The sequence below is a fragment of the Engraulis encrasicolus genome, chromosome 10, assembly GCF_034702125.1.
Source record: "Engraulis encrasicolus isolate BLACKSEA-1 chromosome 10, IST_EnEncr_1.0, whole genome shotgun sequence".
NCBI classification, from domain to species: Eukaryota; Metazoa; Chordata; class Actinopteri; order Clupeiformes; family Engraulidae; genus Engraulis; species Engraulis encrasicolus.
In genome coordinates this window covers 35,885,338-35,906,686 of record NC_085866.1, presented here as the reverse complement: position 1 = coordinate 35,906,686, position 21,349 = coordinate 35,885,338, and the positions used below count along the sequence as shown (strand labels likewise).

The window sequence follows — 21,349 nt, the reverse complement described above, 5'->3', positions numbered from 1 at the left end:
GACACCTCAACCAGGGTTTGCTATTTTTCCTATTTTGCAATGAGAAAACCTGTAAAAAAATAGGTCATAGTCTAAATGTATATCTAGGACAATCTTATCTGATCAATGTAACATAAAGTCGAATTTACAGCATTTCCCATCCAATCTAAACAACATTTTGCTTCAGAAAAGATCCTCAAAAGTGTACTATTCAATTGACATGACAAATAGATTTGACTAGCTTGTCCATACACGGACCACAGTATGACACAATGACTAACCATTCTGCTGGCACTGATACGTTCATTGACACAAAAACTTGGGTTTTGAGCAAGAGACTCGGTTTTGCAGGTCATCCACGGTGTTTTGCCATTTGTTAAAGCTGTTTTGAGAATGAATATTATGTTTCTCAAATTGCGAGAGATTCGCGAAATGTACAAAACCAATTGAGAAATACTGTAATGTATGACTATAGTCCTATAATCCAGGAACAAGCAGGGTACATCACTGCACACTGGATGAGTAAATTTCTTAGATGTTGTAAGTGTTAAACATACTGCAAATCTAGTCCAGTAGTGTGCAGTGATTTATCCTGTTTTTCAGTATTCCAGATGTAATGCTTCCTTCAGTGCATCGGGGGGAAAATCCTGGGAGTGATGACACTACTGACAAAAAAATCTGGTTTCTGGCTGAACGTGTGCTTGTCCCACTACCTTGGAACAATGCGCCAGAACCAATGACTCTGTCTAGAGCTTCTTCACGCTGTTATTTTATGGCTACAAACATACAGTAGGGCTACATTCAGTAGGATTACTCAGGGACTTGCTGTTGTGTGTCTTCTGAACTGCATTGTGATTATAATGTACTCGGGCAACTCGGTCTTTGGTACTTTCGCACAAGAGCAACATCAACACAAAAAAATCACGACCCGGCATTCCGTCACTAAGCATTCAATGCTTTTTTTAAGGTCAGGATCTCGGTATTCCCAAGAAATGAACGGCAGCATTAGTATGTTTATTATTATTATTGATATGAAATGTTGTAGTGGGTTTTTTCCCACACTGCACTGTGACCTGGTGAAAATGCATGTGTATGAATGGACGTAATGGGACAACAACAAAAAATGCTCTGCAAATTCAAAACAAATCTCTTGAATAATTTAATATAAAAAGGAAAAATTTCATACATGATACATCTCCCAATCCACACCCCCCAAAATAAGCAGGTATTTCATCCACACAGTATTAGGCTGCAAATGGCCGCTTCATTCTTCTAGCCTCTCTGCCATGTCAAACCAGACATCCACAACGACATCCAATTCCATGAGGGGAAGACAGTCCGTTTCAGAAGTGTGTATTCATTTTGAAAGTGTCTTCTTCTGCCTCAGCCTCCTCCCCAGTTCCACTAATGAGCCGCTAGACTTATTCCTCAAGTTACATAGCAGTAAGTAACAAGTATGTTAGGTCACTGAGGCTGTCCCACTGTGAGTATGTATGAGTGAATGAGTCCAACTGGCCTGGAGACTCAGAGGGTTCTGGTGACCCCAACAGAGGGTTCTGGTGACCCCAGCAGGTGGTTCAAGTGGCAGAAGTCATTAGGGTTGAAGGGGGCCACACACACGCGCGCGCACGCACGCACGCACACACACACACACACACACACACACACACACACACACACACACACACACACACACACACACACACACACACACACACACACACACAGTTGGCAGCTGAAAAAGAGCACCACCTGAGCCAAACAGACTCCTTTTCACTGTCTTGCAAGCTCATACAAACACACTTTTTTCTCTCTTTCGTTTGTTCGCTCGCTCGCTCTCTCTTTCGTTCTCTCTCTCTCTCTCTCAAACACACTCCCCATAGCTGTTCTCATCTTCAGGGCACCGCCTGACTCTGGAACCTCCATATCACTTCTTCTTACGTGCCACCACCGTCCAGCCATCCTCCACCTCCTCAGAAGGTGCAGCGGGTGGGTCGGCTGGTCGCGAAGGCGCCTGGCTGGGGGTCCCGGCAGCATCACCTCCCTCACACTCCATTGCCTTGAAAAGACGTATACAACTCAAAATGTAAGCATGTCAAGACCATTATGTGATATTAAACCTACAGGGAAATCTACAGCTAAGCAGTTTTTCTAAATAGCAATGAATACATAATGCAAATACAAAGTACTTCATTAACAAACAGCACAAAATCTTGTATGCAAAAAACAAATTCACATTGATTAATGTAACATACAGCTAATGAGATACCAGCACATTGTACCTGCCATTGAAACATAAGAAGCTTCATGATCAAATAAAACCATACCTCAGCATCCTCATCCTCACTTTCGTCCGTCTCCTCCACTCCTTTCCTCGTCACAGCCTTCGCTCTGCCCACACTCTTCTTCTTCGCCAGCTGGCTAATTTGACCTTTGACCTCATCCAATTTTCCTTGCTGACATTGCTTGAACATCTGACAGACCTGCAGTGCGACCTGTTCAGCAGAAGGGGAGGGGGAGCATACTGTGTAAACCAAAGGACATTTCGCGGTCACATCACATGCACAGGTGACCTAGGGTGCGTTCCAATATGAGACCTTGCGTCCTCCACTTGTGCTTGTAGCCTCATACCAGAAAGTAATACGTATTTCAATATATCACAAAAGCTCAATTGTAAAGTCATTTTCTCATTTTCAAACAGGACGGTATATGAAGAATAGTCCCCAAAAAAGTGTTTTGTCTAGGCTGACATCAGGGAAATGTTATTTTCTCCATGGAGGCGGGGCATCAACGTGAGGCCACAAGCCCATGTGGAGGACGGAAGGTCGCATATTGGAATGCACTCCTCGTCTGCAGTGTACAAGTTGTACAATGCCAGACTGAGACACTACAGTTTTATAAATTGTGTAATTTGAATGAATCTGATATAGAAGCTGGGAGGGCACTCGCAATACGATTGAAGTTAATTAAGTGTTGTTTTTATTCAGAGCATGACATCAAGCGCGTATATACGCACCTCAGGCAAGCTGCCGTCATCGACCATCGTGTCAAATTCAGTATTCATTATCTCCGATAAGAAGTCCTCCACTTCATACTCCTGTAAGTCGCCTGCAAAACAAACAAACGATGCACTTCATATGACAGAATGAAATGGCAGAAAATAACTAGTATACTGTATGGAGCATGATGTGCGCATCTCTGGAACATGAAAATGCCCATGTGTGACGTACTGTTGTCATGAAAATACTTCTGCACAGCATCCACCATCCAGTCCGCTTTCTGCTGGCTGTAAGCCCCTCCAAAGCCATTGTCAACAGCGATCTGATGCACAGACACAACATAAAGCATTTTAATCCGCGGTATGTTACTTTACACAATGAATCCCCTTCGCCCAAATAGGTAGTTTCTGAAGGAAATCATGCAAGAATATACACAAGGAATAGCAGTCACACGCACTTAGAGACTAACGTTAACTGGGCTAATACAACGCATCACAACACACGGCAAAACAAGTAAGTCAACCATTGATAAATCGCTGTCATTTGATTTACTTCAGGCTCATTGCGGTTCGGCTAGCATGGTGGCTAACCATTAGCTCCTGAGCTGACAAGAGGTTAATCACAACAATAACAGGAGTCTGCAGAGTAATACTAAAATATATGCTTTCGACATAATTTCCCAATCATTACATGATCATGGCTTACTTGAAGAACAGGCCAGGTTTCCAAAACAGCCCTTACTCCTTCTGTGAAAAGTTCACGTGTAGATGCAACGAGGGCTGCCATTTTGGAACGAATTGAGAGACATTACCAATCAACGGATCTGCCTTCAAAACGAGGGCAACAAATCGATGGTCGATGTAGTCAATCGCACAGCCTGTTGCAGGTGGTCTCCAGCAGGGGGCGGCAGTAAAATGAGTTTGACCATAGCCCTTTGACTATGGACCCTGGTCTGGCCATAAGCTGATCCATGTGTCTGCATGTTTTCCATATTTTTTACATAATCAGAGGGGCACGTTTAGGGTATTTTAGAGGTGCTGGAGTACCCAGGAAGAGAAAAAATGTAATTGTAGTGAATATATTATTTTTTTGTATAGTATTATTGTGTTGTAGGCATATGGTGTTGTATTGTATTGCATTGTATTATTGTGTTGTAGGCCTGTGGTGTTGGAGCACATCATCATACTTAAACCCCAGAATACTCTGAGCGAATAAAAGTGGAGGAGCAGCTGTGGCCTAATGCTTACCGATTTTTTCTTGTCATCTTGGATTGCATCTGAATGTTGCAGGTACCCACATCAGTAGGAACTACAGGTATGTGGGGGTGCTCTTCAATAGGCCTCATCTATGACAGGAGTGCCCCTGACCAATACTTTACCCCACAATGCAAGAACTGTGACTAATTAAATCTCAGTAAGTATCTGCAAGTTCCTTTGTATAAAATCTTCAAAGTCTATTGTCAGTCAGCCTTATGTAATTTCACCAGTTGACAGATGAGACGACAGAACTCTTTACTGAGAAATGTACACATCTTTATTGAACTCTATATATACTTCTTGAATACACTGAATAAACATGAATGTACAACAATTACATATTCAAGATGTTCTCTTACATACTCGGATCAAAAGTATGTACGTATCTCCATAACAGCTAAGTTATTCTGCAGTGATTTGGAAGAAACTGGCTAAGGATCACATAGCAAGGTATACGCTTTAGCACATACTCTGGAAGAATTAGACCATGCAAAAGGTTGCAGATATAACTTTGGTGTTGACTGAATAAAAGCCAATGGCAGTCCACAAACAAAAGCAGCTCACAGCACGCACACACAACAACAAAGGAGCATTTGCAGCAGTGTGTGATGCAGAAGCATGGCTGCTGTGGTCCCTTATGAAAACAAACTGCAGTCTTACTGCACTTTGCAGCAGGATTACAGTGATCCTATGCTCAAGTCACTGCATTCACTGTCAAAAACTGCAGTAATATTGTTTCTATATCACTGTATAATGCAGTCTTTTTTGCAGTCATTTTGCAGTATGCAGTGATTTTGTGTATTAATTAGTAAAAAATTGCTGAATTTACTGCCTAAAACCGGAATAATTACAATACAGTATTGTAATAGAACAGTAGAACTGCAGCTTTTGTAATGCAGTAGAACAGTTTTTCATAAGGGCTGTGATCAAAATGTGAGCATCATAGATTTAACTCTTTTGTTTGATAAATATTTTCCCACAACGGGTGTCAACATGTTGAACATATCATATGAAATTCTCTTGCATGATATTTGAATAGTATTTGTGTAAATCCAGTGGAAAAGTTCACGATAGACTCCAAAAAGGTAAACACACTGCACCATTTGTTGTGTTTTTCCCATATCCAAATCATAGTGTATGCCCACAATAGTTCTGCTCAATCCTCATTTCAACCTGAACTTCACTTTAAATGCTAATTGCCTTTTTTGCCCTGCTGTAGTAAGTAAGGCTGCAAAACTAAAAACAAAAAAATGTCAATTTGTGAAGGCACTTTCCTCTTTTGAATGATAGACCTCATGCTGACTGATTCTCAGTGTCTGGGAATGTCACTATACAGCTCCAGGCCACTTTATTAGAATAGCATGAAAAAGTTGATTTATTTCCATAATTCCATCAATAATGTTAAACTGTCATGGATTATAGATTCATGGCCCAGTTTTTTTAACTATTCCAATCATTAAATTGTTTATTTTTACACATTTTGGTCTTCCAGCTCAAAAAACCCATGAATTGGGGAATTCGCATCATTAGAATATTGTAATAAAATCACAATTTTCTTCATCAAAATTTGTTTCACATCAGTGCACATCAAATCAGTTGAACTTTGGTACTTTCTACACAACATGCAATGTTCAATACTTGGTTAGGACTCTCTCTGTCTTAATATTATTAGTAATAACGGCCATGATGCGTTTAACATTGAAGTCAATGGCAGAAACAGTGCATGGGAGTAATGGAAGGCCAGATATCCTTGATGCTTTGCCGTCAGCTGTTTTTGTATAGCTGACCTGGTGTCCCACACTTCACTCTTCAATATACCCTGTAGATTTCCATGCCACGTTTTGTCGCTAACTCACCGGTTTAATTCTAAATCACCAGAAATGACACCCCATTGAAAATGAATGGGGTTTTATTTCTGGTGAGTTAGAATTAAACTGGTGAGTTAACACCAAAACGTAGCATGGGTATCTACGGGTATATTGAAGAGTGAAGTGTGGGACACCAGGTCAACAAACAAGAACAGCTGACGGCAAAGCATCAAGGATATCTGGCCTTCCATTACTCCCATGCACTATTTCTGCCTTTGACTTCAATGTTAAACGCATCATGGCCGTTATTAAGACAGAGAGAGTCCTAACCAAGTATTGAACAATGTAGAAAGTACCACATTTCAACTGATTTGATGTGCACTGATGTGAAACGAATTTTGATGAAGAAAATTGTGATTTTATTACAATATTCTAATAATGCAAATTCCCCAATTCATGGGTTTTTTGAGCTGGAAGGCCAAATTATGTAAAAAGAAAAACTTGAATGATTGGAATAGTTAAACAACTGGGCCATGCATCTACAATCCATGACACTTTAACATTATTGATGGAATTATGGAAATAAATCAACTTTTTCATGCTATTCTAATAAAGTGGCCTGGAGCTGTATGTATTTTTTTAATCACAATATTCTAGTGCTTGGGGAAAATATTTTACAAATAATATCTTATCAGAAATAGGCCTACTTTTAATCAGTGTCTTGGAATGGATAACAATCTTTTCTTTTGCAAGTCATTTACTTAACCAAAGAGAGGTCTGAGTGACCATTCCCACCTGAAGTAATTATGAAGTCTATACCCTCCCAAATAATGAACTTATGGGGTGCAAATTAAACTACTTCCTCCCATTCTTTCCTGTTGCTTGTGGCCTTGTGATGCAAGGCTCTACATCCTTGATGATCAAGGTTTTATCCACTATCTCGCAAAAGCACAATTCAAAGGTCATTACCTCATTTACAATGGAGATGTTGAATGGGGAAAAGCCCCCTAAAAGTTGCTTTGCTCAAGCTGACAGCTTGAAAACTTTTCTCCACCGAGGCGGGGCAACACCAAGACAAGAGGCCTCGAGAAACATAAAAGGAGAGGAGTAGGTAGTCCGACTTCCACCAAAGAATGTCTTTAATGCATCACAGTGGCACATCCCAACACCTGCAGTGTCATCATGTGAGAATTACATTGGTGCAGTATGTAGGCCTCAACTCCAAAACGGGTCTAAGTGAAACACACCACACAGTCCAAAACTGAGGAGAGAAAACACAAGCAGTGGGAGTTTTTTGGCCAACGATTGTATTGCCTGAAAATTGATTTCACATTCACTCCCCCACCCCATCATGCCAATCATACAAAACAAAGCATTTCCAACTGAGAAGGTGAAAGAAAGGGTGTTTTTTATTGTCATGGAGGTGATAATCTGGATAGTCTGTTCTGTGGGACCCAGTGCAGCCAAGTTAGTACAACAGTCAAGTCATGAGTACTGTCGGGAAGCCTGTGTTTTCTCATTTGACAGCCATCACAGGCAAACATAATGATCCACATCAGTGTTCTCGCTCGGACACACACACACACATACACACAAAATTAAATCTGGCTTTGGTGAATATGTATTGCAGAGTGAAGTAACGGAGGTGGCGCTTGCTTTCTTTCAATAATGAAGCAGCTTTCAGTGAAGAAAGACAGGGGGGATCAGTTTTCGGGTTGCATGTGTGTCCCCATGCGTATGGCAGGGAAAGAAACCTGGATGACTGACTTGTGGGCCGTCAGCCTGTGACACAGTCCAAAGTGAAATGTGCTTGTTTGTCTGATATTGCTTTGCTCTGCAATGTGTGTACCATTTTTGAAACTATACATATGTACAGAGTTTGAAAATGTACACAATTGATCCGTGCATACCTCCCTTCTTGCCTAATCGCTTCCTGTCCCTCTCTCTCACACACACACACACAGAGAGACACAACGTACACACGCACACACACACACACTGCCATTGGGATATCACAGAGCTCAATAATGCAGCTTGAAAACAAGAGGCAACTGAACAAAAAAAGTAATCTCTAGCTCACATGTCACTTTCAGATTCCTTTTTTTGATTACCAAAATGGATGAACCTCAAATAATACTATGTTTTATACAAACAGACTGCCCCCCCTTCTCTTACCACATAAGAAAAAAAAACCAATGTATCCATATTGAAAACTTCAAGGATTTACTTAGTATTGGCTCAGTACAGTATGTCATTTGCTTTCAGTTATTTTCTTACAAAACATCTACACCTTTCTAAATCAAATGTAAACCGGACTACTCAATATGTGTATTAAAAAGGCTAAGAAGCTATGAGTTTTTTTGTGTCGCTGGCTGCATTCACTTGGTCTGTGTATACTGTCTGCTGTAGTCATATGGGAGTCCAGTTGTTTTATTGAAGTGTATGAAAACTGTTAAGTTGACTGGAGAAGATCTGTGTGTACGTTTCTGGTACAGATGTCTGGTTATTGTTATTGGTTATTGCGTAGTTCAACAGTTATTGCCTTACAGTACGGTTGGGGGACAGGACAGGACGATAGGGGGTGGGGTGGGGTGGGATGGGAGGGGAGGGGTAGTTTGTCTCCCTCTCTCCTATTGGCTAGAACAGCAGCCCTTCCATGATGATGCATTCCAATGCAGAACTCTTTGTGAAAGCTTACTGTACATAACAAGTACAGCCATTTTCACCACTGGAAGAGGAGGAAAGTCTATCAAAAGAAAAAAGAAAAGAAAAAGAAACAAAGAAAAGAACACAAAATTCCAAGTATCTACACCCCAATCAGGATTCCTAAAGAAGTATCCGTTTGTATTTTTTCCTCTTTAAAAAAAAAGAAAAAAAAGAACACAAAATTATTATTGATATAAGTATAACAAAAATGATATCCTTATTTTTTCAAAATTACACATTGGATAAGAGGTTCCTCTCATTGCACAGTACTCTGTTCTGCGAAAGAAATGAAAAGAAAACATTCTAAGGCTATTTACAACGTACCACAGTCTTTCACAACACAATACCGCCATGCACTTTCTCATTCCCTTCACTGGAGCAAACAAACATATTCTCATCCTCATACCCACACACACACACATATGAACGCCACACACATACAAAGCCAATGAATCACATCAGATGGGGGCCACACATCTCACACCAAACTAAACACTTACTGAGGGGGCTCCACTCAACGCTAGGACGTTTAAACTCAATGAAAAATGACAAACCTGTATAAAAACCGGCCTTGTACATACACAGGGGATGTTTACAAACAAACACAGTATCTATCCCTATTGAGCGGCCACCTACGGGGCTTCTGGGAGAGCAGTATTGAGTGCTGATATCAAGGGCTGAAAAGAGGGGCAACAGTATTGAAGCGTCTCGACTTTGGTTTTCTTTTTTATTCTTTTCTGTGATGGCTAATTCTTGTAAGGGGGGCACATATGGTCAGTCACACCGAACACAGTGCTATTCTGCTGACTATGGGCATAACAAATTCAGATGTTTAGATGGCTATCCTGAGAGAGTGCACCAGCCCTCCAACCCCCTGCCACCAATGCAAAACACTCCACCAGGTCACACTACCCATGAGCACAGACAGGCCATTTCAGGAATGTTTTTTTTTTAATTATTATTATTATATTATTCCTGATCGGCTGAATAGTCTGCAATGATCCCCCTGCCCTGCTGGAGAATCTGACTCCTGATGCAGGACAGAACATTGTTCTGGCCGTAGCCAAGTCCATGCTGGAAGCTCAGGCAGACATGACAGCAGCTTCCTATGGACTGTGGGCAAGTCTTTGGTATGACCGTAGCGGGGGGTGTGTGACCATATACAGAAAGATGGCATTTTACATGCCAAAACAAAACAAAACAATACAAACCGTATGACAGAGGTAAACCTTATGTCAGAGTGTGATATGATGATCCGAGACATGTTGAAAATAATGACACTTACATGCTGTAAAATCTTAACCAACAGAACTCAGTTGAGGTTTTGCTTTTTTCAATTACAAAAAAAGATACAAAATGGTAAACTGAAGATGAGACAGAAAAGAGCAAAAAGCCATTCCAAAATGGTGGTCAGGTGGTGCCATACAAGTCTCTGGTGCACTCAGTGTCAGTGTGAGATGGGGAATAGATGGATGGATGGGTGGCTCGGGGTGAGTGAGGGTGAACGAGGGAGTATCAAACTAGCAAAAGCAACAGTGGAAGACTAACAGAGAGGTGTCCCCCACCTTCTTCTTCTCTTTTTGTAGAGTACTCATCTTTAACTTTACAGACATGACATTCAACAGCATCTGTGACTGATGAGACCTCCAACATGACAAGCCAACAATGATTATTGTTCCTTCATCATTATAGCAATTACTGATAACAGCGACAACACATAGTCTATTGTCAGAGATATTGCTAAATACTTTTGTTGATTTGTTCTTTCAGTTAGTCGAGCCAACTATTTTTGCTCGTTTGTTGTTGGCCTCTAAGGATTTTATTGAGAGGACAGAATTTGTGTGACGTATTGTAACCTTTCAAAAGGGAGTTAGAAAACTTTTTTCCCCTCGTCCAAGGAATTTGTCCAAACAATTGGACAAAAAAACAAAAAATGACAGCATGACTGGAGTGGTAAACCTTGATTAGGAGAAGTGCATATTATATATCATAAAAAAAAGAAATCAAAATCAAAATGTCAGCATTTTCAATGTAAACATCTAGTGACCCCGTCCACGCTAAAATGCCACAGGACCAGATAATTACAGTCAAAAAACTTCTTGAACAAAAGAAAAACAATGAACAAAACACAAACAAACAAAAAAAGGTACAAAGTTAAATTAGAATCCCTTCATCACACGCGGAAATGTCTCAACCCGTTCCTGTTGTCGCACTGTAGCATTCCGTCTCTCCGGACTCCCTTCCCTCAGAAGAGCAGGCTCTGTCGCCGAGATATGCTGTTTACTGAGAGAGAGAGAGAGAGAGAGAGAGAGAGAGAGAGAGAGAGAGAGACAGAGAGACAGAGAGAGAGAGAGGTGAAGGGATGGAGGAAAGGAGGAGAAACCCAAAATTAGCATTGCAAACCCGTTTCCATGTGACTCATCTTCCACATCAGTGAACACCATCATATACGCCAAACATCAGCAAAACAGAATCATCATGATTATTATCATCATGGCTGTCATGTCTGCATAACAGGTCATCAGCATTCACATTCAGCACATCACATTATGGGGAAGGAGAGCGAGAGAGAACACCAGGGGAGAATTGGGAGTACCACCACAACACCACCATCACAAGAGAGAAAGAGTAAGGAGGGAGATACATCAAGCATACAGAGATGGAACACTAAACCCTGTGCTGCGTGTGTAAGCGTGGGAGACGCGTGTAGAGATGAGCTCAGAGTGAGAGAGAGACACAGAGAATGCTAAAGTCAGTGAAGGAGAGAATATTATAGCGACAGAGTGAGTGAAAGAGACAAAGACCACAGTAAAAAAGATAAGGATAGGAGGAAGCATAACAAGAAGGAAGAAGAAGACAAAGTGACAAAAAAGAAGGAGGGAGAGAGAGCGAGAGAGAGAGAGCGCGAGAGAGAGAGAGAGAGAGAGAGAGAGAGAGAGAGAGAGAGAGAGAGGTGATGACTAGCAGATTGTGCCCTTTGAAGAGGCCGGGATCGCAGATGGCCACAGCGGCTCACGCTTCAGTCACCCGGGCCAGAACATTCCGGAACCAGGGTGTTGTGTGCGTCACCACCAGGCCCACTACTGTAAACCTCTGCCCTACACTGACCACTCACTCACTACACTAACCAGCCACAAGGGGGCACAGTACCACATGGTGTCTAGTCCAGTGTTTCCCAACCAGGGGTACGTGTACCACTAGGGGTACGCAAGCACACTGCAGGGGGTACTTGGAAAATGTTTATTATTATAACAAATTAATGGAGAAGTCATATTAGGACAGAGAAAGCGATATAGAACATAAATTAGGGGGTACTCGTGGCACAACTAAGATGCTTAGGGGGTACGTAAGACAAAAAAGGTTGGGAAACACTGGTCTAGTCATATAGATGCTGCACTACAAAGGCGCCCTCATGCATGTTACATATAATGTACGTTCATGTATAACTTTGTTATAGGGGAATGCTTTTCTGCATCTTACATACCAGCAGTTTTAGGATCTAATGCTGGAAAAATACACACAAAATTACTTATTCTGAGAGGCCTAATACACTGGTTGGTTTCCAAATGTTTGTCTTCACAGAATGGGATGTGTCCTTAATTATGAATCATCTCAGGCAGTGAGAGTAGGGGGATTTAAATGTGTTCCTAATGTCTACAAGGAAGATCCAATGTAGTGTTGACAGGCTCTGTGTCCATTATGAATAAATGTCCTCATGTTAACTCAGACCAGAAGGGTTTAAAAAAAAGCTTCAGTTTTGGCCTCTTATGACCTTATGTAAATGGAGTTTTAGAAACCTCACATCAAAACTCCGGATTAATAAAATATCCCTTTTAGAGGGCTAAAACACACCCACCATAAGTTTTTTATCCATTTTATCCCTGTCGTGTTTATGTATAAACAGAACAAAAATACCCACAGTGAAAAATATCCACATACATGTAGCCTAAGGAGCGGCTACATTTTAACAAATGCATTGCATTTTCATGTTGTGAAGTGTAGGCTGCATAGCATAGCCCGACACTACAGGAATGGATACATAGTTAGTGCGGTGCCTGTCACCCAATTTGAAGGAGTGCAGTAAGAATAAGGAGGCATGTTGGTGTCATGGAGGAGGGTTGGTACAGCACAGCGCAGGCATGATGTGCAGCCCGGGTAAAGTGCTTATCTCATCTCTCACATCTCTCTCACAGTGTGATTCAAGAGAGGCTGAGTCAGCAAGGAAAACGCGAATGTGTGTGCCAATGTAGGTGTATCTAGGGTGTGTGTGTGTGTGTGTGTGTGTGTGTGTGTGTGTGTGTGTGTGTGTGTGTGTGTGTGTGTGTGTGTGTGTGTGTGTGTGTGTGTGTGTGTGTGTGTGTGTGTGTGTGTGTGTGTGTGTGTGTGTGTGTGTGTGTGTGTGTTGCAAGATAATAGGAGGGGGTTGAGTGGTTTAGATGAGATGAGATCTCTGTTACCTAGTGACTCACTGCAACACGGCACTCCATTACAGTGTGAACAGACACACGCACGCATGGACGCACGCACGCACACACACTAAGAACATCGAGGCTGACAGTAAGGCTGCATAGAGGAGATGCTTGCGAAAGAGAGCATTTTCAAATATTACATATACTGGTATGCTTGTATACAGTAAATATTCAAACATATTTTCTACTGATTTCAAAGAGTTCAGACACACTCCTCTCCCTCTCGAATAGTAACATCTACTGTGCTGTAAACCACACCACTTTTACAATTTGTCGCACGATTTGGTTTCTCCGACTTCCCCCGACCGAATTCGAACCTAGGACCTTCTCAGAGCTGTGTGCCAGATCTCCAGCGCTGGGTAGCCTTGGGTTTCACTGCTGGTCTCTTGGCCTCAGTGCAACCTCCCGCCTGCGGGTGGGGGTTCAGTCACGCAGACCTGGCAACCCTCCCGTGGAAACCGCAAGGGCCACGGAGAGAGGAGGGCTTAGAGCAGCACAGTCAGGGGCGACATATGGCCCGCGTTCCTGCGTCGTGTTTGTGTTTGTTTGGTCTTGTTTCTAAGCATTAGCGCTATAGTGGCGTCACCGCATGAGAGAGAGGGAGAGGGAGAGGGGGAGAGAGAGAGAGAGAGAGAGAGAGAGAGAGAGAGAGAGAGAGAGAGAGAGAGAGAGAGAGAGAGAGAGAGAGAGAGAGAGAGAGAGAGAGAGAGAGAGAGAGAGAGAGAGAGAGAGAGAGCGAGAGAGAGAGAGAGAGACGTTTACATTCATGGTGGACCAGGTAACATGGATATACTGTACATAGCTAGTGTTCATAACAGTTTAGGTAACCTGCATATACTGTACATGTACTGTACATAGACACAGTGTTGTACTATGAAACAGGGGTCTGTAAGTTCACTGCAAGTCAAGACCCTCATTACATTCTCCACGGTGGCGGAGGTAACTTGGACACACATTCTGTATACACTGAACTGCGAGGAAGTCAAGACTGCAACGCCCCCTTACTCTTACCAGATTTTTCAGGCTGTTGTCCTAATAATCCGCTGTTGGACAATTTCCATACTGAATACAATTTGAGGGATATATATTATTTTTTTATGCGTGCCCAGTGCAGGAACCCTAAAGAAAAAATATCCCTTCTATATCCTCCTTTACTTTGAGTCTACACAACAAAGGACAAAAATACAATGATACTTGCACTTTGCTGTTGAGCCCTTTCAAGTGGCAGGCACAGGACAGCTTATGAGATGCCCTAGATTTGATGCCCTCCATCAACAAAAAGGCCACTAGACACCATAAAACACACACATGGCCATAATTAAAATGTCCACCACCTTCAAAAAAAGACAAGACAACTAGGCCTGCTCACAGGCAGTGGATCTCTTTTCCTTCTCTGCTTGCTAGCTGTTGCACACTCTACACTATCTCCAGTTTCTGCTACTTGACCTTTCCTCTGTCTATGAAGATTTTCCTTTAGAAGCTCAGCTCAGAAGCTGTTTACATGCCTCTCCTATACACGTAAACAGGGTTTTAGAAATCTCCTTTTAAAACTCCAGTCTTAAAAATATCGCTTTTAGGGGATACACAATGTCACAATGGTGATTTTTAATTCATCCACATGCTGTGTTTATGTAAACTGATCAAAAATATCTGCCTTTAAAAAATATTCGCATAGGTGTTAACAGCAAAATAGTTTAGTGGAAGGCAACTGTCCTTCTTTTTGGAGCTTGAAGACATATTGACCTTTCCCACAGGCCTTCACTCAGATGGCTAAAAACGATTTTGAACAAAGGTCCTAACTGAGAGTTGATTGGCTCGCAAGAGGTTTCCTGGTGGCAATATCCAATAACTGTGTGATTTGCAAAATACAAGCTAATCAGATCACTGGTGTGAGATGACCTCCAGGCACAGAAGGAGAGTCATACTGTATAATATCACAACAATATGGGCTCTAATATTATGGACTTCCTTCAGGAAGAAAGCCGTAAGTATATTCCATACAATGAAACATTTTCATACCATATTGCAAGCAAGTACAGGGCATCTTAAAAGGCAGTTAACCTCTTAGCTCACCTTCTTGTTCTTTCAAACACATCACTTGCTTCACTCTCCACCTGCCTCAGCTCGCACTCCATCATCATAAAGGCTGCTATGCACCACAAACACGCACACGGACACAATTACAATATCCATCACTTTCAAACGACAGCTAGCCCTGTTTATAGGCAATGCATTTCCTTTCTTGTCTTGTTTGTTTGATGTAACACACTGTCTCCAGTTTATGCGCGTTACTTCACCTGTCGTACAGGCCATAAGCTAACAGCTAATCAAAACAGATCACGGGTGTGAGCTGACTTGTAGGCAGTCAGACATCATTGAAAGACTGCAGAATGAAACATCCAATGAAACACAGTTTTCAGGCAATGTTTTTGGATGCCTCTCGCATAAACCTCTCCATTTCTGCAAAAATGTTTAGCAGTTACGTCAACCATAACATTCATGATATTCTGCACAAACTATAAAGCGTTTCACAGTGGTGATTGTTCTCCTTATGTGAACACAGATTTGACCAGCCTGCGAAAACGAACCCCATAATTTGTCTGATTTATATTCATTGCTGTGTGAAATTGACGAAACTGAAAAAAATGATTGCATTTCATGCATTTCATCCATATCATTTCCTTCATCTTCTGACACACGTTTCCGACTTGACTACTTTTGCTGGCCACTTGCATCCCCAGTGGTAACAGTTCGAATAAAAAACACACGAGGCACACAAAAGACCTTCTCGTGATGCATATGATTTTCCAGGTCTTTTGAGACACATTTGCTGCTGGCCATTTGCAGTATAAGCCATAACAATAAAAAACACAACTTTCATGTGATGCATATGCCTTCTCCCTAAGCCTTATCGACTACATAATGGCTCCCTAATCGCATGTGCTGCGCGTGCTCTTGACTTGCGGGCACGGATGTGGATGTGGATGCGGTGGCGGCCCCCCACCCGCAGAGGGCCATTAGAGCCCCTGTGGAGGCCAATACTCCATACTGCAGCACGGCAGGCCCACACTAACAGGCGGGGACAAATGGGTCAGTTGTCTCAGGCCCAAGGAGATAGAGGGCCCGAAATTAGGTCCTCAATTCATTGTATGCAGGGCTCTACTTCCAAACTGGCTAGTAGATGCTAATCTTACCAACCAAACACACAATCACTAATGGGTCAACGTGGCCGGTAAGTTGGTCTTATCTACCAGCCAAACTGAAATTTCACCAGCATTTTGCTGGTAGGCTGGTGTTCATTTAGAGCCCTGATGGTAAGTATTGGATTAGGGGGTGGGGTGGGCCTCTTCTAGATGAATTAGTCCTGGGCCCAGCAAAAGCTGCCAGCAGCCCTCCATAGCGCTCTGTACTGCCTAGCCTTTATTGCAGTGCCATCGATCTGCTGTGTGGGCCACAGATGGGGGTCAGCAGGGGTCAGCTCAGCGGTGGGCGTTTGACTTCATATCTTTAACAGCATCAGCAGCACATCAGATACGGGGGTAAGGTAGCAGAGGAGAGAGAGAGAGAGAGAGAGAGAGAGAGAGAGAGAGAGAGAGAGAGAGAGAGAGAGAGACAGAGAGACAGAGAGAGACAGACAGAGAGAGAGAGAGAGAGAGAGAGAGAGAAATAAGGTATGCACACTGGTAAATGGTGTGTGTGTGTGTATCTCAAGGGAGCATCCACAGCACATGCTCACTCGTGGCTTTCGAGGACCTTTTTCTTAGCAAACTCTACAATTATGCACAATACAAAAAGGGCAGCAAAGACGTCAGAAAGGGCCAGCAAGAAATGCGCAGAACGTTTCCGAGCAACATCTACTGGCAACCAAAACAATGAGCGATTATGTGCATTATTGCATTGCCGTCTTGCCAACATGCACACAGACTTCTGACTCTATGTGTATATCTGCTGTAACCTACAAAGGCAAGATGCATTGCATAGGCTGCCAAGTTGCACTTTCAGGGATAAGAGTGATGATATTTCTGAATAGAAAGATAAATTATTACACAAGTCACAAGACAATAGTTGTTCTAAAGTCAATTTCCATCATGTGTATAGTTTCAGCATTTGAAGGACAGTACAGTACAGAACTAGCCAGGCTGCGCCCTCCTAGTGACGCAACACCTTCGGCAGCGTTGCTTCAAATCGAATCGCGATTGCAAGTCTATGATAATCAAGCAAGTACAGAACACCATATGGATAAGTCCACCTCACACAATCTAACGTCAGAGTATTGGCTTTCATCCGTTTCAAGCTTTCCAACTGCATGGGTTTACATTTCTCAGGGCTAAAAAATGTAAACAACTTTGTAAACGCCATACAACACACACTGCCGAATCGCTCGCACAGTATAGTGAGGCCAAAACGGCGTCTTTCAACGGTTCCTTTTGATGTTGGTCACTGCTATGGGGCAGAGAGGGAATTAGACTATTAACAACACAAAGTGTCTGTCCTCAAGCCTCCTCAAGCTTTTAATGTGATACAGAGGCGGATGCTGCTCAATCCAGGCCCCCCCGACCCCACCCCAACCCCAGCGCAGCCGTGGACTCTAATACCCTTCAGTCATCAGCTTTGGTCGACGGGGGCAAGACTTAGAAAAGATAAGCAGCAGTTTAATTTTAAAAGCGACACTCAGTCTCACACGCACCCCCACTGGGACATGGAGCTAGTGTATGTGTGTGTGTGTGTGTGTGTATTTTTGAGTGAAAGACAGGCACAGGCGAAGATATACTGTATATGGGAGGAAGGGAAGGGGTTGTGAAAGAGGGAGTGAGAGAGAGAGGGGGGGGCGGGGGAGAAGGAGATAAGGTGGAGAAGTGGAGATAAGCAGAGATGGAGATATAGAGTGTGTGTAACATAAACTCCGTCTGTGGGCGTATGCAAACACTGTGGTGGCTAGCACACAAGCTAGAGCAGGGGTGGGGAACCTTTTTCATTCGAGGGGCCACTTCAAATGCATCAGAGGGCCGTAAAAGCCCTCCGAGGGCCGTATTATGAACACAAACCAGGATTTCCCCCATGCACTTTAGGCCTATATTGACGGCAGCTACCCTTAAAACAGACCCCACCTTCTCTAGGACCCCTGAATATAACTTCATTGTATTGCAAATGTAATTTCTAATATTCCCTTACAAAATACGTCATATTTCATGTGAAGCTGCGTAACATTCAAATCATATCGGGGGCCGGATAAAACGTCCTCAAGGGCCGCACACGGTTCTCGAGACAGAGGTTCCCCACCCCTGAGCTAGAGCAATGCTGCATGCTCATTAGCGTGTAGGAGCCGCCACATGTTACCGCTGCCCAACGCAGCCTAGCGCACCGCTAACTCTCCTGAGGACTCCCATTCACGCCTCACTTGTTTTGCGAAAACTGCAGATAAATAAATAAACAAAACCACAAACATGCTTCTAAACTGATGGCACCACGCACATACAGAATACAGTACACTTACGCACATGCACACACACACACACACACACGCACAAAATGGATAGCATCTGACAACACGGCAACACCATCAGAGGAGGAACGCTTATGGCCACCTTGAACCATGGGCACAGTGCTGGCGGGTGGTATACTAGATTTACATAATGCACATCAACATTATTCATAAGTGCGGAACTGCCAACTGTGTATTCCCCACTTGTAAATGCATAGTATGTTCTCCAAGAGGCAGGGGTGGTCGGTTGGGGGTCCAGGGGAGTATAGAGGGTTAAATCCATGACTTCTGAGGGGTAGAGCCAAAGATCTTTGGCCAAACCTGACAGTACCCAACAGGGGGGGCCAAAATGGTCAGGCCTTGTTACTTTTAAGGCCCGAATAAAAGTAAGCTGTACTGAGGAGTCGTCATGACATACTAGTAAGGGAGGGAGGGTTTGGGCAGGGGAATGGAGGGGAGGGAGAGGACATCAGGGTCAGCAGAGTAGGAGAGAGGGGAGACAGACGGACGGACGCACGGACAGGGGTCGTTGGGTCGCCTCCATGCTCAGACAAGCGAGCAGAGGGAGTGACGCGTTATATACCTAGAGAGAGGCGGAACCTTATGCATCTCTGTAAGAGTTCTGAAACATAGTGACGTGCAGGAAGTTATGGCGCACTCCTAGAACACGACAAAAAGCATCCGTTCATTCACACAAAACAGCAGCAGAAAACAATTAGCCTGACCGCTAAAAAAAATTTGAATTTCACAGTCTGAAAACTAGGTCTGTGTTCTATTCTGATACAATGACTTGAGTTAATATGCAGCACTGCACAAAGGCCCTTGAAACTTACAAAGAAATAGTAATGTACATAAAAGTAACTAAAAGAGCTGAAAAGTCAGTTAATCTCCTTTTTTGACACCAAGTGAGGAAGAGGATGGCGTAATGACGAGGTGGGTAGTGAACTGAACACAGAGCCCCGCACATACCAAGGTACGCTGTTCACAGACACAGATGAAATGAAACGAAGAAGAGAGACGCAGCCAACATGTGCAGAGAAAGAAAGAGCAGGAGGGAGGCAAGACTCCGAGAGGAAGGAGAGGGGGGGTGAAATGCGATGCGAGGTAAGGCAATAGGGAGATCGGGCTGGGCCGGGCCGAGCCCAGACGTAAAAACTGTTGATCAGAGACGATGAGAGAGAGGGAGGGTCAGGGAGGGAGGGAGAAAGAAACGTATGGGGGGGCGAGGGGTAGATGCTCGGTGGCCATGCCTCGTTAAAAATTCATGGTGACGCTCTCCAGTTAATTAATGACACCGAGCGCAACCACTCATTTCACCGCACAGCCTCTCAGGGGACTGCAATGGCAGAGAAGCAGCAGCAGAGGGAAGGGAATGGTGGGAGGTACAGAAGGAAGGAGAGAGAGAGAGACACGGAGAGAGACACACACAGAGAAAGAGAGAGAGAGGCAGAGAGAGAGAGAGAGAGAGAGAGAGAGAGAGAGAGAGAGAGAGAGTTAGAGAATAAGATAGCGAGGAGGGAGATACTGAGCGAAAGGGAGCGAGAGGGAGTACAGGGGAAGAGCAAGAGGTAGAGTGAGTGAGGGAGAGGCAGAGAGAGAGAATAAGAGAGAGGAGGAGCAAGAAAGGAGTGGAAGAGAGAGAGAGAGAGAGAGAGAGAGAGAGAGAGAGAGAGAGAGAGAGAGAGAGAGAGAGAGAGAGAGAGAGAGAGAGAGCAAGAGGGGGGTGAGAGAGAGGGAGGGAGAGAGGGAGGGAGATGGAGAGCAAGAGTGAGAGTGAGTGAGGGAGATGCAGAGAGAGAGAGAGAGAATAAGAGAGAGGAGGAGCAAGAGGGGAGTGGGAGAAGAAGAGGGAGGGAGAGCGAGAGAGAGAGAGAGAGAGAGAGATGGAATGAGAGGGAGGGAGGGAGATGGGAGCCAGAGAGAGAGACAGACAGACAGAGAGGGAGGGAGCTGGAGAGCCAGCGAGGGTGTGAGAGGAGAGGAGAGCAAGAGGAGATGAGATGAGATGAGATGCGATGCAGGAGAGGAGATTAATGCGCTATTCTGAGTACCATGTCATAACTCCCCACCCTCCCCTCCCCTCCCCAGCAGCACTCCCCTCATTCCATCACTATAATTACAACATTTTACACATAAGACACATTTACTGAAGAACCAGGCGAGCGTGAAGAACCCCTGGCTGCTATAACAGCCCTCTCAGTAAAATATAATTTTTTATAATTTATAATTTAGCAAGCGTTTATGGGCCCCTGATTGGGGAAAAGGCGCTGTAGAGTGCAGTGCTGTTGAATGCGAGAGCAGAGATTCGACAGACATAAAAAGCCAGTGCTTCCAAAAAGCAGATCAGGTCAACTGCAACACTAGCTCAGCTAGTAAATAAACACACATGAGTGCAACTAAGATTTAATGACAGTCATTAAAAATTCAGTGAAGTGAGCTCATAAAAATCCACGAAGGATTTTATTTAGATCAACAGATCAACCTGACTATGGGTGTAGACTACGACATGACTATCAGCGGCATCGTATCCTGGGTTCAGAAAGTGAAAAAGACTGCAGCAGATTAGATTCATTCAGCTCTGAAGCAGCTGTTAGTCAATAGGTACTGAAGACAAGTAGTTCAGCTATTCAATGAAGCCACTGGTATTTGA

At 43.5% G+C, this 21,349-nt stretch overlaps 2 protein-coding genes across 3 annotated transcripts in view; both read right to left on the bottom strand.

The window, feature by feature from the left end:
• Positions 1-1,114: 1,114 nt before the first annotated feature.
• Positions 1,115-3,785, bottom strand: tsr2 (TSR2 ribosome maturation factor). Its single transcript, XM_063207600.1, has 5 exons — positions 3,684-3,785; positions 3,210-3,300; positions 2,996-3,087; positions 2,307-2,474; positions 1,115-2,038 (listed from the first exon to the last, which is right to left on the bottom strand). The coding sequence occupies exons 1-5, from the start codon at positions 3,762-3,764 to the stop codon at positions 1,907-1,909; spliced, it is 564 nt and encodes a 187-aa protein (XP_063063670.1). The 5' UTR covers positions 3,765-3,785; the 3' UTR covers positions 1,115-1,906.
• A 3,648-nt stretch (positions 3,786-7,433) lies between these two features.
• Positions 7,434-21,349, bottom strand: part of cdk16 (cyclin dependent kinase 16) — a 70,942-nt gene continuing 57,026 nt past the window's right edge. For both annotated transcript variants that reach the window (XM_063208728.1, XM_063208729.1), the window contains one exon: positions 7,434-11,031. In XM_063208728.1, coding sequence (XP_063064798.1) covers positions 10,994-11,031 — 38 coding nt within the window. In that variant the 3' untranslated portion in view covers positions 7,434-10,993. The remainder of the gene's footprint in view (positions 11,032-21,349) is intronic.

Excerpts from the sequence above, each read along its gene's own strand:
- tsr2 (XM_063207600.1), bottom strand. The coding sequence starts at position 3,764 with ATGGCAGCCCTCGTTGCATCTACACGTGAACTTTTCACAGAAGGAGTA. Across the intron at positions 2,475-2,995 it reads ATGACGGCAGCTTGCCTGAG|GTCGCACTGCAGGTCTGTCA; the intron begins GTGCGTATATAC and ends TCTGCTGAACAG. Across the intron at positions 2,039-2,306 it reads GTGAGGATGAGGATGCTGAG|GCAATGGAGTGTGAGGGAGG; the intron begins GTATGGTTTTAT and ends CGTCTTTTCAAG.